At 36.8% G+C, this 19,783-nt stretch overlaps 1 protein-coding gene across 4 annotated transcripts in view; it reads right to left on the bottom strand.

The window, feature by feature from the left end:
* Nucleotides 1–923: 923 nt before the first annotated feature.
* The window catches only part of Brinp3 (BMP/retinoic acid inducible neural specific 3), a 461,904-nt gene continuing 443,044 nt past the window's right edge, over nt 924–19,783 (bottom strand). For all 4 annotated transcript variants that reach the window (XM_004659507.3, XM_045142019.1, XM_045142018.1 and 1 more), the window contains exon 8: nt 924–2,389. In XM_004659507.3, the coding sequence (XP_004659564.1) occupies nt 1,273–2,389 (1,117 nt within the window). In that variant the 3' untranslated portion in view covers nt 924–1,272. The remainder of the gene's footprint in view (nt 2,390–19,783) is intronic.

Raw genomic sequence — 19,783 nt, 5'->3', positions numbered from 1 at the left:
ATTCAATATATCTTTCATACAAAAACTTGCATTAGCTTTTTTTTCAAAAATTTTTTAATTTATTTCTTTGAGAGCGACAGACACAGAGAGAAAGACAGATAGAGGGAGAGAGAGAGAATGGGCGCGCCAGGGCTTCCAGCCTCTGCAAACAAACTCCAGACGCGTGCGCCCCCTTGTGCATCTGGCGAACGTGAAACCTGGGGAACCGAGCCTCGAACTGGGGTCCTTAGGCTTCACAGGCAAGCACTTAACCGCTAAGCCATCTCTCCAGTCCGCATTAGCTTTTTTTTTATTGAGTGTCTCCTCTTCATAATCTTTTAGAAATCTATTTTTTTCTGAGAGAAAGAAAAGCAGTATATTTATATATGAACTAGTTATATGAGCTTTTTTAATATTATTACATTGTGATTTGTGAATTCCAGAAGTGTTACTTTTTGACAGTGGCAAGTGTCTGGAAACACTAGCCTTTCAGGACTCGAAATGAAAATGGTTGTGTAGAGTTGCTGATTATTAGTTATTAGGGCGTGGAAAGAGAAAACCAAAACAAGTTGCTCAGGAAATTAAGGGTTTACTTTATCCGTGATTCAGCTCATAATCATGCCATGTTTGGTGGATGTTTGCTGGAATGTGCTTGGGAATGAGTTTCTCTGCCTATTTTTAATAATGGTTGGTGTCTCTGGGATCAACTTATAAATGAAGTGAAGAAAATATCCCACTGCCATTTTGCACTTAAGCCTAAGAAAGCTTCTAAGTAGGGAGCATTTCCCTTAGTTAGATAAGTGAAAGGGACCTCCAGATATTTCCGTTAACAATCTTAATGAATTTACCCCAGGTCCTAACAAACTATATCCAAATAGGTCTCATTTCATGGGGGAAAAAAAGAAAAAAAAAAAAAAAAGAAATCTCACAGCACTTCTTTTTAATAACTGTTCAGCTACAAAATTTTATTGGCATTATTGTATGTTCCCTCTAGAGGTTGTAACGCACAAAAGCATTGCCACGGAACATATAAAATTACAAATGAAATTTATTGTAAAAAGTAGAATGTCTTCTAGACTGGTGTCAGTATTTATTTCATTCATCAACCAAAACTGTGGTATAATATATTCATTGTCATCAAGTTCATGAGTGTAAGTTGCCATCCAACGTTATTGACTGATATAAGACAGATATTGAAAAGACAATTTAAATTTACTCTTCCAAACATAAACTGCTCCACAAAAGCACTGTAAAAACTCCTTCAAGATTTTGGGTTGTGCTTGACATGTATGGTTAACTACATAATTTGGTCGTGTCATAATCCACCGTGTTTGGCAATTTGGCATGAAACGCCTGCAAAGCAGATTGGATTCTGACCACCTCACTGGTAGACAGCTTGAGTCTGTGACGAAGCAAGCACGAGAACAGATCCAGACGGCGCTGGCCTGGCGGGGACAGTTTATTTACACGGTCTCTGATCTCGAGCAGCTGCAAAAGCGCCGAGTCCTGGGATCCCTGAGTGTAAGGGTAGTCCAGCTGCAAAATCAGGTCCCGGATGGCTTCAGGGTCAAAGTGCATGCTGTAGCCAAACACTTGGATGTTGTTAATCTTCATGTAGCCCAGGTTCCGGGATGGGTCCATGAACTCCAAAGGCTCGTAGTAAATGCTGTCATTGCCGTTGGGGCCGCTGGACTTGATGCGGCTTCTCAGGTAGATGTGGACGGTCTCGAAGAACGTCTTCCACTTGTTGCCCAGAGTCAGGGTCCAGTTGTAGCACTGCAGGGGGAGGTCCAGCCGAGTCCGCTCCCAGTCGGGGAAGCTGCTCTCACTCACCGGCATGAACCAGCTCTCCGAGTGGCTGCCTCCGAAGGGGTTCACGTACACGGCCAGCACGGGCTCCAGGGTGCTGTTCTTAGTTAGGCAGATCTGCAAGGACAGGCCCAAGATCATGTGCACCAGACTCGACTTGTACTTGTTACTCTTCAAGGTCAGCAGCATGCGCTTCCGCCACGAGGGGTCGAACCAGCTGTTGAGGCGCATGTCGTTGCTGATGAAGATGGCGTGCACTTCGATCCTGCGGTCGGTCTTCTGTAGCAGGTACTTCATCTCCAGGTCCTGCAGGTCGGTCTCAAAGCCGATGTAATGATCGGTGGACTCGGCGACCTCGGGTTTGCACAGCCCCTGGCTCAGCATGTAGCCGGTGTTGCAGGCGCCGCAGCGGGTGCGGTTGTCGGGCGCGCAGGTCAGGCAGGCGGCGGCGTCGCCCACGGCGCAGGGCAGCACTGCGGCGCACACCACCTGGTCGTTGGGGCACGTGCACGAGTGTGTCTCCTCCGAGAAACTGCCCAGGAGCCCGTTCTCGTTGCAGTACAGGAAAGACTGGACGCGGGACAGCCAGTACGATGAGGTTCTGCAAACACAAAAGAAAGAGATCTAAGTAAATGCAAAAACCGTGTGTATGCGTGTGTGTGTGTTGACATAAACCATAGCTCAAAAAAAATCTCTGTATTATTTCAAGTCATCCAACAAAACATTGCACAAATAATTGCATAATTCATACATACATGAGCACAGGCATGCACATGCACTCTTTTCATCATTGAAAAAGATACAAAGCTAAATAGAGATACGGGGTTCAAACAGACCGCAGTTCTGTATGTGGTGCTTTCTGAGAAGACTTCAACCTAATCGGTGTACTTGGAAGCTCACTGTAAATTTTACTCTGCTGGTCAGTGTTTTGAAATGATAACCAGCAGGAGGAAATAAAAGTAGTTTTAGCCTGAATAGACTGGACTTGATGCATATGCACGACTGTCCATTCCTCCACTCTTACATTCACTTAACAAGATAGTTTCACTAAGCCTGAAAATAAAATGAAACTGAAACACATTTCTAAATGGTCAACTGACAAAATTAGATCCTAGTGGTTTGCTAAGATGGAAAGGACAGTACCCATGAAGAGGGAAACAGTACTGAAACATTTGACTTTACTTTTCTGGGAAAAACAAAAAAGAGTTGAAACTACGCTGTTTACACTACATGTCAAGTTTTAGTTTGTGTCCATCCTCCCCTAGAAACATTTAACATTTTTAAGGTAGATTCTTCCCCCTTTTCAAACTAAATCAGATAGCTCTTTCATGCTGTCATACACTATATTCTTACTTATCTTCATAATGTTTTTTGTCAGTTAAATTCTCATAATATTTTCACATTTTTCTTACTACTACTGATTATCTCTTCAAGTACAATTCCCAGCTTCCTCTCTCTTGCACATCGTGTTCATCAGTGCATGTCAAATGCTCAGCAAAACACAGAGTGATCACAAGCCCTTAATACCTGTTGAATATTGAATAAATCCATAAAATAAAGGCATATGTCCTTAAAAGTGGATTGCTAAGTGAAAAATAAATGTAAACTTTGAAATGAACACGAAATATAGTGGGAAAGCTACTGCGTCATACAATGTACACATTTACCCTTTCCATATAAAGTGCCTTAAAAAACAATCCAGCATCCTTTAAAAATAATTGCATCTTATAACCCAGAAGAATGAAAAAAACGAAAAAGAGAAAACCAAGCCATAAAACTAATTATTTCTTACACTGAAAACATACTGCATGGACACCTGAAACTTAGATACAGGCTGTTTGAAAACTATCCTCAAAACTCTTTTGTTGGCCCCATGGTGCCCAAAGCAGCAGGGTTGCACTGTGCCACCCGCTGGGAAGTATTGAGGCCAGGAAGTACTACCCTTATGATTTAAATAATTCCATTACCATGGCAGTACAGTCATATGAAAGATAACCTTGACCAATTATTGCTGTCTCTCACCCCCTCTTATCCACCACTGTGAAATGATGAGGCAAATGCAAATCAACAAAACTCTGACATGCTTGTCCCTGGATCTTGGACTTCACAGTCTCTATATTGAGAGTCAACCAATTTTTGTTCATTAATTAATTAGTCTATGCTTTTCTGTTGTATCAGCACAGAATGGGCTCCTGTAATTCATTCCTGAGTTTCTTTAAATACTTGTAAGATAAAGTCTCAGAAAAATTCTCCCAGCAATATAACCCCAAGGTTTTAAAATATCGAGGTGAGGTTAGAGGCATTTAGTTGCTTCTTCATTACTTGCTATACTCTGTTAATGTCTTTCCTCTTATCTCTCCTCCTTTGATTTCTTTGCTCTTTCTGTCCTCTTCTTCTCTCCTGCCCTTCTCAGTCTCTTTGTCCTTCCTACTTGGGTCCTCTTCTTTTTCCTTCATCCCCTATTATCCTCATCTTTTGGATTCTCTTCTAGTTCTATTTATGCCTGTGTAAATATAAGGTATACCAAATAAATAAATACATATGTATATATTATACATATTTTTATATTCTTTAATCAATATACAATTTGACAAACAAGAATAAAAATATGATAAAAGCATATATTCAGTCTCATTTGCATTGATGATTATATTTTCTTCCTTGAAACCGAAGCATGAAGTCCTAGGGCTAAGTCATTTCTCACTATAAGCTCTGATCATGTTTTGAACTTATAAAGACTAAATAAAAGATGAAATGAACAGGATTAGTCTACAGAAGACAGTCACAAAACTAGGACACAATACAAGAATTAAGGTTTCCAGCTGTGAGGCTTTCCCATCCTTTCCTGTTCCCACAGGGGCATTGCAGAAGGAAATGCTCAGTTGCTGGGTTTCAGCTCATCATGTACAAGCATTAATTCCTACTCACCTTAATGCCCTGCCTCTGGGACAGAACCACCGGGTCTCCCTTCATTATTCTTGCCTGTGTTGCCCACTACCTGCCTTTTGAATGTTTCCCTGTATTTCAATAGAAGACAGTCCATTTTTCATAGAAAAATAAATTATATAATCTTTCTTTACTCTTGATGACATTTTGGTAAAAGAAGCAAACAGAAGTGAGTTTCCAGTTCAACCTAAGGAACTTTTCATCTTTTCAAAACCTCACATTGCTAATTTTCCTACCTGTGCAAAATTTAGCTTTTCTTGCTTTATTTTGTAACCTTACACAGGGTTTGCAGACAAACATCTTCAACATGTCACAGTAGATTATATAAAATATTTTTCTTCATTATTACTTTTTTCAATAATAAGAAAATAAAATAATGCTCATGTTACTGGCATAAACTTGATTCAGACAAACTAAGATATATTACAAATTGTTTGGGAATTTGGTAGGTTGTTTTTCAGCTTATCAAACTTGTGTCAAAGTTTCTGACATTTACTTCAAAAGTAAAGCAAGAATAAAATGATGTGTGAAAAAGAAGAGAAGAAGAATGAAGTATTGCTGGGGTGGGCTTATGGGTGTTATTGCCAATTTCCCCTTGCCGGTGTTTGGCATTATCTTCTGATGCTGTTGTCCACCTTATGTTGGCTAGGGGGTGATATCCACCATCTGCTCATGCCATCATTTTCCCTGCCATTGTGGACCTGTAAGCCAAAATAAACCTCTTTTTTTTTTTTTTTTCTCTACAAGCTTCTCTTGGTTGGGTGATTTCTACCAGCAATGTGATTCTGACTGCAATAGTAAAGTGGTATAGAGGAGTGGGATTGCTGCTAGACACCTGGCTGTGTGACTGTGAACAGAGGGATATGGCACAGAAAGAAAAATCTTTGGGTGAACTGCTGCCTGATTGGCTACAATTGAGAGATTACAACCTTTAAGATTGGGCCAGCTGACATGTACTGGGGCAATAAGAATGTAGACTCTTCTGAAGGGGCCTGAATGATCAAGGAGTGTGCTGTTCTTCAAAGTCTGTTTTATTCTCTGGTGGATTAACAAATTGGCATTCTACCTAGTATTGTGGAGTATAAGAAATGCAGTAAAGAGGGGTCATTGAGTCTGCAACATGGTTTTGTGTTTTGGAAATGGCCATGGTCAGTGAGAAGCAAGTTTGCTGGATGCCTGCATGAAGACCCTGTGGGGCCATGAGGATGAACCATGGATTGCAGTGGAGATCCAGTGGACATGTTGAGACCCTTAGGTGACTGCTAAGGAATCTGTCAGCCCTGGAAGAAGTTTTCCAGGACTGTAAGTAGTCTAGTTGGAGGGGTGGAATTGGAACTCTGGAGACTTATTACTGGTTAGAATTATCAGACTTGGAGATTTGTCAGTGATTAGATTTATTGGATTTGAAGCTGCAGAGTTTGATGTTTGCGCTGGCTGTTTTAAACCTTATGTTGGCTGCAATTTCTTTGCTATGTCCAGTGCCATATTTTGCAGTGTGAATGTTTATTCTGTGTCATTATGGGTTTTTTGGAGATTTTTTGGTATTATGGCTCAGTTAAAAAGATCTTAGACTATGGGGATGTTTGAACATCACTAGGATTGATAAAAACTCTGGTGACTTTTGCCATTGAACTGAATGCATTGTATTTTACATCAAGAATGGATATCAGTTTATGGGGGCAAGGGACAGAATGTGGTGGTTTGATTCAGGTGTCCCCCATAAATTTAGGTATTCTGAATGCTAGATTCCCAGCTGATGGAGATTTGAGAATTAATGCTTCCTGGAGGCAATGTATTGCTGGGGGTGGCATAGGAGTGTTATAGACAGTTTCCCCTTGCGAGCATTTGGCACACTCTCCTGTTGCTATTGTTCACCTTATTGGCCAGTGGGTGATGTTCACCCTCTGATCATGCCATAGTTTTCCCTGGCATCTTGGAGCTTCCCCCTCAAGTCTGCAAGCCAAAATAAACCTCTTTTTTCCCAAAAGCTTTTCTTGGTTGGATGATTTATACCAGTAATGTGAACCTGACTGCAACACTCAAGTAAATAAATAAATAAATAAAAACATTCAACAACTACAGTGGTAGGGCTGGAGAGTTTACTCAGCTGTTAAAAGCACTTTTGCTTGCCAAACCTGACATCCTGATGACCCTGTTTTGATTACTCCACATACACATAAATCCAGATGGAAAAAGTGATTCATGCATCTGACAAGTTCAATTAACGTATGGTCCAAATTTAAAAAAAAATAAAAAATCTCAAATCAGGAAGCAGAGGAAGCTGGGTAAGTCCATACTTTCTTCTTTTGTTTGTTACAACTCTTGAGAAGACTAAGGACTCAAAAAAAAAAAAAAAAATACCACATTGCTTTCTAAAGGTGCATCCCCAATAACTTAAAAAATTCCCATCAATTCCCACCACTTAAATGTATTAATCATCTCCTAATATTTTGGTGACAAATACATTGGCCCATGGAGGTCACCAAAATTTTATTGATGTTATTGCACAAATAAACCTGCCATTGTGGAGTGTCCACTCGAATCTGTAAGACAAATTCAACCTCACTTTTTTCCTATAAGCTGCTCTTGGTTGGGTTATTTCTACCAGCAATGCAAACCTGACTGAAACAATGGGTAAATATATAGAGAATAAAGCAGGTGGGAATTTATATCTCTATTAAAAGAAGACAGCAGCAGATGGCATTGAACTTATCTGCACTAGCTTTTCTGTGGGCACAATATATACTCACACTTGTACCAGAAACTCTGTACCAAAAACTTTTACCATAAACCGAACACTAAAGACTAGACTAGTAAGCATATTCTGTCCTATTCTGGTATTATGAATTTAGTTTACTATACATTTCATATACTGGACCAGTCACTTTGCATTCATTTCTTTCATTAATTCTTAAAATGAATTTATATATTTTATCATTTTAAAATGTTAAAATTATTGTGCCTATAAGTTTTAATGACTCAGCAATATATCTTTTAATTATTAGAATCAGGCCTAAGTTAAAGAACAAAGATACTACTTATAAAAATGAGTTTTAAAAGGGCTTATTTTTATCACAATGAAAATAACCTAAATATGACTTTAGAAAAATATACATTTACTGTGATAACAGGACTACATCAAAATAGATAAAATAATGAAATAACCTTTTCATTTCTGGTATGTGGAGTATTTTTGGCAAAATGAAATTTATTGGCTCAAGTACATTTTTTGGCAAGCAAAACTATTGACTTTTAGTGCTGTTTAACTTACCTCTTCTGAGAAAAAATAACTAAATGTATGACAAGGTTGTTGTAAGAATTATAGAATAATTGCAGCTAGGGTACTTAAAACAGTGCCTATACATAGAATAAACTGGAAAGGAAAGCAAATTCTTATTCTCATTGTTATTACATTAATTAATGCTGTTATTTTTAAGGAAATATCATTGTAGTCAGTTACTTTATTATAACTGAGATACCCCAGATTTCATTTTCTTTTCAATCATTCATGTGTTCATGAATAATATTACACAGTGTCTTTAAGCTTCAACTATATTTTAAATGGACACTGTTTTGATAGTGTGATAATGACTATATTCAGAAATGTATGGATGGTTTCTATGATAGTTCCAAAGCCTTGTGAACTCTGCAGGAGCAATTTTACTCCAATTTGAAATGTACACTCTCAGTGCTAACTCTTTGCACTGTGATATCAGTACATGTTGACACAAAACAGTTACCTTCTCTCACAGTTAAATGCTCTCTGTGCACGAATAATCTTATTTAGAAGTCTCCTTACTCCAGCATTTTAATCCTTTGTCGCTTTCTAAATCGCTACAATGTGGATCCAAATTTTAAACCTAAACAATATAATTTCTGTATCTCTTAGAATTGAAGGATTATTCTTTTGGATAGGCCATTTCATTTTAGCTTTCATAGATTTGTCCTTCTCAGACCCTAATACTTTAAAGTAAATATAAATTCTGGGGATTAAATACACATACCAATTTAAACAACCATAAGCTGATTATTAGCTCCACTATAAACTGATAGAGCCAGGTAATGTCACTATCATTCTGCCTGTCTTTACTTTGCTGCCCTGGACATCTGAGCTTCAGGCTCAAGCTGATACTCTTGATGTGACAGTTTCACTCTTGGAGATAACATTGCATTCTGAGAAAAACAAGTTTAATTTATTGAATCATACACACACACACACACACACACACACATATATAGACACACACACACACATATATACATATGCATATTGGCAGTTTTATATATGTGTAACCATGTATGTGTGTATGTAATTATGTCCTCCTTCCTATGTACAAGGGTGCACATATATGTGGATATGTGAATGTGTGGAGGTAGTTGTCAAATATGTTCCTTAAATCACACCGACCTTTTTTTTGTCGTTGTTTTTTGTTTTTTTGAGGTAGGGTCTCACTCTATCTTCTAGCTCAGGTTGACCTGGAATTCACTATGTAGTCTCAGGGTGGCCTCAGACTCACAGTGATCCTCCTACCTCTGTGTGGTGGTTTGATTCAGGTGTCCCCCATAAACTCAGGTGTTCTGGATGCTAGTTTCTCCAGCAGATGGCAATTGGAAATTGCATCCTGGAGGTGAGATATTGTTGGGAATGGGCTTATTGGTGTTATGGCCAGTTTCCCCATGCTAAGGTTTGGCACACTCTCCTGTTGCTATTGCCCACCTTATGTTGGCCAGGAGGTGATGTCCACCCTCTGCTCATGGTGTAGTTTTCCCTGCCATCATGGAGCTTCCCCCTTAAGCCAAAATCAACCTCTTTTATCCTACAAGGTTCTCTTGGTCAGTGATTTCTACCAGCAATGCAAACCTGACTGCAACAGTAAAGTGGTATAGAGGAGTGGGATTACTGCTAGACATCTGCCTATGTGGCTTTGGCCTTTTGGAGCTAAACCAACATCAGATGCATGCACCACCTTGTTTATGTGACTTTATGTGGGTACTGGGGAATCACACTCCAGTTTTCACACTTAGGGTTTGTAGGTAAGTACCTTAACTGCTAAGCCATATTTCCAGCCCTATGTTGATATTTTAAAAGTAGGACTAAGAACTTCTACATGTACATAGATATGTATATATATAAATATACATAGATGTGTATCACTGAAAAGCTTAAAGAGTCCTTTAGAAAAGATCCTCACCCCTTCCTAATTTATGATATTTTCACCTATGGACAATCCTTCTTAGACAAAGGTTACTTATTTTTCACTATAACATATTTCCTAAAGTAATATTGAGTATGAAGAATTGTCTCTATGTTCAAATTGCAACACTTTGTATTCAATAGAATAAACCTTTGGGCTGGAAAGATGGCTGAGTGGCTAAGGTACTTGCCTCCAAAGCCTAATGATTGGGTTTGGTTCCCCAGTACCAGCATAAGGCCAGATGCACAAGTGGTACTTGCATCTGGAATTCACTTGAAATGGCTAGAGACCCTGGTATGCCTATCCTTCCCCTCTCTGCTTGCAAATAAATAAATTAATTAAAAAGTAAACCCTAGTGCTCTTTTTTTGCACATCTCTCTTGCCAAAATGCTTACCTAGTTCCCAAATGTCCATAAACAGAGTGGGTTTCCATGTGGGGGAAGAGTGAGAAAATGAATGAAAGAAAAGGTGTATGTATGATTCTTATATTTTGTTTGCAAGTATACAAGTACAAAGGAAGGAACTAGGTTCATTACCTATCACAAACTTTGTGCATGCTCTGTGCATTGTCAGCAGGAAGGATTACAAAATAAGGTGAAGGTATATTCTACGAAGAATTACAAGATTGATATTTCATTTCACAGGTAGTGTGAACATCTCTGGGAACACATACAAATTCCTGTGAGTAATCCTAGTTTTATACTTATAAGCAAAGATAACTATAAGCTTTCAATGATTATGAGTGAAATTAAGGATTATTCTTTTTTTTTTTCCTGCCTTTCAGTGGTCTCTCAGTTCCCTGCATTCTCATGTTCAGCAATTTCAAGTAACCTCAATAGATGACAGTCATTTGTAAATTTGTTTTAATCCTTATCCATGTTAAATTTCATGGCTATTAACCATAATAATTCCACAGTATATTTCCTTTTTTTTCATTTTAGTATTTTAAATAGTCTTGATATTTAGCACAGGCAGTCCTTCTGCCTCTGCTAATCCAGTGTTGGAATGGCAGGTGTGTATAGCCCTGCCATGATAACAATATATTATAAAGTTACCATTCTCACTAGAAAATACTCTAATCCTTATTGTATCACAATTTGGACTCCATAGCTACACTTGAACAGGTAAACTTGAGTGTGAAAAAAAAATGTAAAATCAAATTAAACAGGCTAGCTTTGAATTTACAGATAAACTTTTCAAATGGTATTTCACAAGTCTCTCTACTATCTACAGTAAGGGTATTGCACATATAATTAATTCTTATCAAATAGCTATCTTTTCTCCTTACCATGCATTGACTATTTTTTGGTTTACCTGAGAAAATAGAATAAGAAGATAACTTATTTTTAACTCAACTATAAGAACTGCCAACTTTCCTACTTCTGAATAGTATGTATATTCTAACAGTAAACAACACAGATCAACAACACAGAGTGCAATATTGCAAACTTTCTGTGATGTTATTCCTATGTTTCACTTTTCCCAACAATATTGATGTTTGCATCAATGCAGTTAACATGGGAAACCTACAAAGAACACTATTCAATTTATAGTCATCTCATAGATGGCAGTCAATGTCCCTGCTTAATTTTAAGAGAAATTAATTCAGATTATTTATTCCATTGACTTCCTTATCTTTTTACTGGGTTGAAATCTTAATAGATTTCTTCTCTAGTTTTTTTGTTTGTTTGTTTGTTTTGTTTTGTTTTTTTAATGGCTTGGGGCTGGAGGGATGTCTTAGCAGTTAAGGTGTTTGCCTGCAAGGCTAAAGGACCCAGGTTTGATTCCCCGGAACCCACTTTAGCAAGATGCACAAGAGGGCACATGTGTCTGGAGTTTGTTTGTAGTAGCTGGAGGCCCTGGCATGCCCATTCTCTCTCTCTCCCTCTTTCTGTGTCAAATGAAATAAAATAAAATATTAAAATGGCTTGACCTCACGGAATCATTGCTAAGATCATGGCAACAATTTACCTCAGCAAAATGTAATCTTCTGACAAAGTTACATACTTTCTTCTTGAAATACTCATTCTATTTAACCTTTTAATTCTTCTAATTGTCTTCTCACTGATAGTACCTCATGAGTTTCCTTTGTTAGGATCTCATCTATTTACCACTAAAATTTTGCTGCTATTAATTTCTCTAGTCCTACCTTGGTCTCCATGCCCTACCAAGATAAATAGCAATACATGTTGAAATTACCCAAGTTTGGGTCCATAGCATATATTTATTCCTTTTATCCACTTCATATTTACATTGGTGTTAGTATCTGAACATGAGCTATCTTATCCCTCACTTTTATCCAAGTTTATTTTGTTATAGTTACTTTCATGTTGTTGGATCAAACCATCCAACCAAAAGCAACTGATGACAGGAAAGGATATAGTTTGGCTTATAGTCTCAAGTAGAAGACATGAAGCTCAGGGAAAGCATGGTTTGAGCAGAGTGGCTGGACTTCAATTCTGCCACCACAGGTGGGAAACAGCCGCGAGACAGTGAGCTGAAATACGACAACAGGAAGCTGACTATGGCATCCCTAAGCTCTCCTCTAACAACACACCCCACCTAGCAAGGTTTCCCTCCCAAATGGCCACCAGCTGGGGATCAAACATTCAGCACATGTATTCACAGGGACAATAGATTCAGTACCACATTCTACTGCTTGCCCACATAGGCTGATGCCCATTCACAATATAAAATACAATTAACTAATTCTGAACTTAAAATTCCCCATAGTTTTTGTCAATACTAACACTATTCAAAAAACCCTGGAGCCCAAATTCTCATAACAGTGAGTCTGTAAAACCATAACATGAGTTAAATTCACAGAATGAAACAGAATAAACAATCCCACTACAAAAGAAAGTAAAACAAGAAAAGATTGAATTAATGTAAAATCTAAAATATAAAAGAAAAATATCAAATTCTATAGTTTCTTGTCCACCTGAGACCCACAGTGAAGTTTCTGGGGTTCAAATTCTGTCCTTTCAGCTGGACTGCTTATAACCCAGGAAACAATCCATTCTGAGCCTGCCGCTCTCCTTGGGGGCTTTGCTATAGTCCTGGCACATTCAAAATCCTGGGGTCGGGCTGGAGAGATGGCTTAGTGGTTAAGTGCTTGCCTGTTAAGCCTAAGGACCCCAGTTCGAGGCTCGGTTCCCCAGGTCCCACGTTAGCCAGATGCAGAAGGGGGCGCACGCGTCTGGAGTTCGATTGCAGAGGCTGGAAGCCCTGGCACACCCATTCTCTCTCTCTCCCTCTATCTGTCTTTCTCTCTTTGTCTGTTGCTCTCAAATAAATAAATAAATAAATTAAAAAAAATTAAAAATAAAAAAATAAATCCTGGGGTAATAAGGGGAAATCTATAGTTCATTCCCATAGCTCCATCTGTCTTCCATACAGAGACTCCAACAGACTTGTCTTACATTGCCCAGATGTCATTTCCAAAACACCACATTGAAAATTCAATGAGCTCCTCTTTCCCACATTTACTATACTTCCATAATACCAGGTAAACTACCAAACTTATTAATCCAGAAGACAGCAAAGCTAACTTTCAAGAGCAGAATATATATAGCATTTGTGTTACTGTCCAAAGGCAAAACAGCTGGCCCAGTTTCTATAGTGGTGATCTCTCAAACAATTGCAATAGAATTGGGTTGTTGTACTGCCCGGAACTTTCATTTATTTTGGGGTCAAATTATTGTTTTGCAATTACTTTTAAATTTAGCTTTGCTTAAGTTCTCAGAATATAGGAAGAACATAGCTAGCCTGCTTATAATCGTCCCCTAGCCCAGTCCAGAAAAAGCTCATTCTTCTCTTCATAAGTCAAACCTTAGAGTCCATAGTCTTTTCTGCATTTAAGTTTTTCAGCTCTATCAAGAATGCATTATCAAACTGCTATTTATAGCACTGCAAGAGGCTTCTTGGCTCAAGATTTCATATCCTTCTACATTCCTCCTACAAATCTGTTCCAAAAGATCAAGACTATATGTTTACATTTCTAACAGCATTAACCCCATTCCTCTGGTACAAATTTTCTATTCTATTTGCCTTTACTTTGTTAATATAATAAATATGATCAAATAAGCTGATGTGTGGAAAGGTTTTATTTTGACTTCATGATATCAGCCCCCCCCCCAAAAAAAAATGGTAGAGCAAAAGCTGAACATCACCACTGTCACAACAGGTGGAATACAACAGCAAGAAAAGAAGCTGAATTCTCTTCAAGGATTGTAGACTATAGCTCCCCTAAGCCCTTACTCCCCCCAAAAAAAAATGGTAGAGCAAAAGCTGAACATCACCACTGTCACAACAGGTGGAATACAACAGCAAGAAAAGAAGCTGAATTCTCTTGAAGGATTGTAGACTATAGCTCCCCTAAGCCCTTACTCCAAAGCATACCCCTCAAATTGTCACCCACATTCAGAACACATGAGTCAGTGGGGGACTTCTGATTCAAACTACCAAACACACCAAATTTCCACCTTTAATGGACATACCCAAAGGCATTTTCCCCTATTGTTGTCTTTTTGGTTTCACCATAGAGTAGACAAATTCAGAGAAGAAGCTAGAATAATTAGGATTTAATTGTAATAAGGAAGAAAATGGATGGGACTTGACAAGGTCTTCCAATTAAAAAGTGATAGAAGTAGTCAGTGGAAACAAATGAATGGATATGTTAATTTATAAACCAATGTTCATTCACCTCTTCTCTCTATTATTTGTAATCCATTATTATATTCACATATCTGGAAAAATACAAACTCTACCCTCTATCCAATTCCAATAATGAATATATACATCATTTTGCCAGGAGTTGTGGCACTTAGGAGGCCAAGGAAGGAGGATTGCAGTGAGTGAATTTGAGGCCATTATAGGCTACAGTAACCTTCATGTTAAAGTGAGCTAGAGGGAAAGTAGAAAAAAAAATTTAAAAAAGAAATGACTACAAACATAATTCATGCAAATGATTAAACATGTCCTAAAAGATAAAATGTAAATTCTACCGAAAAATATTTTTCATCTTTATGAAAAAATGATGGCATTATTAATCTAAATAGTTATCTTTTCCAAAGATAATTTTTGAAATAATTCTTTTTTATTTGTGTATTTATTTGAGAGAGACATTGAAGGAGAATGGGTGTACCAAGGCCTCCAGCTACTGCATATAAACTCTAGACGTGTGTGCCCCCTTGTGCATCTGGCTAATATGGGTCTTGGAGTCGAACCAGGGTCCTTTGGCTTTGCAGGCAAACACCTTAACCACTAAACCATCTCTCCAGCCCCCAAAGACAATTATTGTACTTGCATGTTTAAGTCACATAATCAAGTCATTATATTTATAATAGGTCCTCTCTCATAGCTTTATTTTATATTTTTTTGTTTTTATGATTGAATATGGACTCTCCAAGATCATGTACTAAACTACTGGTATCATTATGGCCTTGCTATCTGAGGAAGGGTTGGGAAAATTTAGGAGTCGTTGTTTTGTGACCCTAAAGGTCACTCCTGGTTTCGGGGTGCTTTCTCCTTCTGTGCTTCCTGTCTTCCATTGTGGCTATAGCTCTCATTCCCATTTACTTCTGCTACTATCATCCTCTGTCTCATGGCAGACTCAGAATCAATGCAGACAAAGGTTGAGGGTTGAAATGTCTCATGCAATGAGCCAACATAAATATTTTCTTTATAAACTTGTTCTCTCTGATATTTTTGTCACAGTAATAAGAAAATCAATGCACCACTGTTCAGAAATATTGAGATAATACATCTTACTATTAATTGTAATCAATCAAACAGTCAAATATACTGCAAATGACATTAAAGTACTAGGCTGCTTTTTGCAATACCTGAAACATAGCCACCCTATGCTGCATATATGTTATTTTAAAATGCTATGTCTATGAGTTATTTCTTTATTCTTCTTTAAATTGTTAAATAATTATAGCTTATAATTTAAATTGTTATTATGAAAACAAAATTAAAGACTGCATATATTTTTACATAAATCTGTTATTAAATAATTTCTTCTTGATAGATTTTGGTTACTTATGAGATGTTTATCCCCTCCTCCCCCCAAAAAATTCTAAATGGAGCTATTGTTACCAATTTGAATGGTTTACTTATAACTTATATTTTAATGACTAAAGAAACACTTATCTATTTGTGCAGTAGTATAGCAGAAGCATAACATTACATCCTCACTCAGGGACCATCCTGGAGCCCAACTGGCCGTATTGACACAAAGACCTCAGCTTTTCCTCCCTTAAGGCAAATTCAAAGCATGCTTATATCTCTCCTTGTATATTTCATGACAAATTTTCTGCTTGCATTCCCAAATAGGCTTAGATTACTTAATAATAACTCATATATGTTATGTCCCTTTAGATGTCAAATTAAGATAAAAACCACATGAACATTACAAGATGCATGCTAGCGAAGACTACCTTACACCCACCCAAGCTTCTGTATCTTACCTTCTCTTTCCTAGTTCAAATTAGTTCTTAAATGTATTGTTTTATAGGTCAGATAACTGCCTAAACTAGATACATATATATGTCTGAGATTTTCATGCTTAGTTCTCCGTGTCTCTTCAGATAATTGCATCCCACACAGTAGTCATTACAAATTAACTATCACTTACAAGTATTTATAATCCTACCTACTCTTAATACACTGCTTGCCTAGTGAATCATTCTGCTTTCATTTGGTCTATTCCTCTTTCATGCTTGGTTTTTCAGAACTTAGAGAAGACATTTTCATAACTTAGAAAATGGTAGTTCCTTCATTTTAGGTTAATGACCATAACACACTCAATGTCATGATATCTGTTAAGGTATTTCATGGTGGTCCTCTGTCTTTCAGACTTTTCTTGCACCATCAGTTTCACTGTTGATTTCATTTACTCTAAGACACTTACTACAAGTATTTGAGTAACTTACTTTTCAAGATTGTATAAGATATCCCAGTTAAAGAAACCTTAGTTATCCCTCACAATAGACTGAAAAATCTGTAGTCACTCTACACAGCAAACTGAAATCTTTTCCAAATTCTCACCCCTGGTATAATTAATGTCACTGCGTCTATTAGGACTTAACTGATATATCACTTCTCAAGAAAGCCTTATATCCCTCAGAAATAGAACAAATTCTCTCCTGCAATCCCTTTTGGTCCACTTTAGGCTTCTAAAATAACTGGGCTCAATATTTACCAATTTTAGTTGTAATTATACACTTACCTTTTACTTCTCTTCAAGAGAAAAAAGGTACCTCAGAATATTCATGCCTAGTGCTGTTGTTGGCATAGAATGCATATGAAGAGAATATAGATAATACATAAAAAATGCTAGGGTAATAAGCCTGAAATATACCCCATAAGAAAATAAAAATCTTAAAAAGTATTAATTACAGTTTTAACGTATATAAGAGATCTATATTTTACATATTGTCCACCCAACTTTAAACTATGACTAGCATATATGATGCATATTATATGTATTATAATTTATACTGTATATTAGTGTGATACTCTAAGAAAATATGAACAATTTCCATTGCCATTGAAGTTTTTATGGGGTTTTAATTATGGCAGGTCTGTTAAGAGCTGATAAAATCATTACCTTGATAATATTGATTAGATAATTGTGAATTAATTTAAAAAATAATATAAATCCCATGTAATTCAAACACAAATGTAACTATAGAATAACTAATGGTAAATAAAAAAATATTTAAATCTGTTTGCCAAAAATTGAGGGGGTGGGGAGAAAATAACAAAGAAAATTGAAAGTTCACTGCAGAGATATTTAGCAATATTTATCTATCATTATGGAAGTTATCCTTACAAAATAATTATAAGGAATAATGATGTTTTCATATTCTATATTTATAGTGATTAGAAGTGTGCCTCACTGTGGTAGGCAGTACAATTAGAAAGAAATACATATGAAATAACCTTGCTCAATTCCATGATCCCTAAAAATCTTCAGAATACAATTTAGCTTCTCATATAACTTTTCTTTAGGGACAAGTCTGACTTAAATTACACAAGTAGGATAAGTCCTGTGGAAACTTTGTCATCAAACAACATTATGCTATCCAGGACTAAGTCTTATTATTCTGGGAGTTTGGCTAAACTGTAATCCCTAAACTGATCATCTTAAAATATTAATGTAGATGGAGATCCTGCAGCTGAATTGTTGTTGGAAACTGGGTCATTGAAAAAATATGGAAATTCAACTTCCATTGTTCCTATCTAGGTCATCCCATCCATCAAAATTTTCTCTGAAATCCCATCCTCCATGTCAGTTTTGGATGAATACTGCTTAATGCTGGAGATAATATTTTCCCATAGTTGTAATATTATTTGATGGTTATATCCTGAAATCTTCCAAAAAGAATGAGAGAATGGGTACACATAGCCCTAGCAAACATTAATTTCTAGGATAATAAGCAAATGGGAATGTGTGTTTGTGTGTGTGCATGCATGCGAATGTGTGTGTGTGTGTGTGTGTGTGTGTGTGTGTGTGTGTATGTGTGTGTGTTTGAACTGGTGTAAAACTTGTACATTAATTTTAGAAACAATAATTTATATCTTTAATGGTTGAGTTACAAAAAACTAATGATATACTGAAACAATCAATTAACTGTTGTTCTATTTTGTAGGACTTTTTATCAGGCAAGAAGACATATAAAATCTGTCTCATGATTTTCCAACAATTTAATATTACATTAGGTTTGAGAAAATAAAATTCATATGTATTCTATGACAAGACAAAAGTCTAACATAGCATGTCTAACACTCTGGCCTCATTTTGTAGATGAGATTAGAAAATGATGAATTAGCTTAAATGACCAACCCACATTTATTCAAAAAACAAATGGTAGAGCCAAGAATTTAGTTTTTGGTTTCACAGCAAACTATAAGGCAGAACATCTCTTTCACTGCACTGATAAGACATTCCATTAAAAAAAATCATCTGATTGGTAAAATGAATGAATCTCTCTGGATACTATCAGCAGTGACACAAATCAAACAGGTATTCAAAATGTACTCTTCTCCCTTACTTATAGGATAAATCACAAAATAAAAATGGGAACTGCTTATCAGCTGTCAGAAAGATAGACAGAAACTTCTGTCATTTCAAGAGCTTAATCTGTTCTGCTGGCAGGAAGAAAAATCCATATGTTTATCCTCAGTGTTTCATGTCAGGCTTAGTTAAATGTTTAAACAGCAAACCTATCTTCAGATTATTTGAAAATCAGTTATTGTTTTTTTGTTCCTAATGTTATTTTGAATAATTTGTTTATATTAACTTTACCTTTTTATTTATTACCTATCATTAAAGATAAAATGATATGAAGGTAAAAACACATCATCTGTAAATTACTGTTGAAACACTGGCATGAATAGTTGTGATGTGTTTTATGTATGATTGGTATGCTACATACACTAAATATTTATTCTAATAAAAATGGTTTAACTTTATAAATCCCACAGTTTACAAACTTGTGGTACTGCTGGGCACTCTACCCAGGTTTACAAAGGTCTAAAACATGTTCCATCTCACTCTGTAGTGCCATAAAGGTAATCAACTCCTCCCCATGTGTACCACAAATAATCATGTGACAATTAATTTTGCACCTCCATGTCACCAGGTTTAGTCATAGAAAAATTAATGTTAAGTTATTAGTCCTTCACATGTTTGTGAGGGCCTTTTCAGCAGAGACCAATATTTGAATAGAACCAAAGAAATGCTTCCTTTACTCAAAGAGGAAGAACAGGGGCCATAGGTCCAGACCATCAGCAAGCCAAAAACATAACAAAACTGTTGCATGTGTTGTCCATCCTGAGTTTGA

The sequence above is a fragment of the Jaculus jaculus genome, chromosome 1 (genome assembly GCF_020740685.1).
Source record: "Jaculus jaculus isolate mJacJac1 chromosome 1, mJacJac1.mat.Y.cur, whole genome shotgun sequence".
Lineage (NCBI taxonomy): Eukaryota > Metazoa > Chordata > Mammalia > Rodentia > Dipodidae > Jaculus > Jaculus jaculus.
This window is presented reverse-complemented; position numbering and strand designations above follow the sequence as displayed.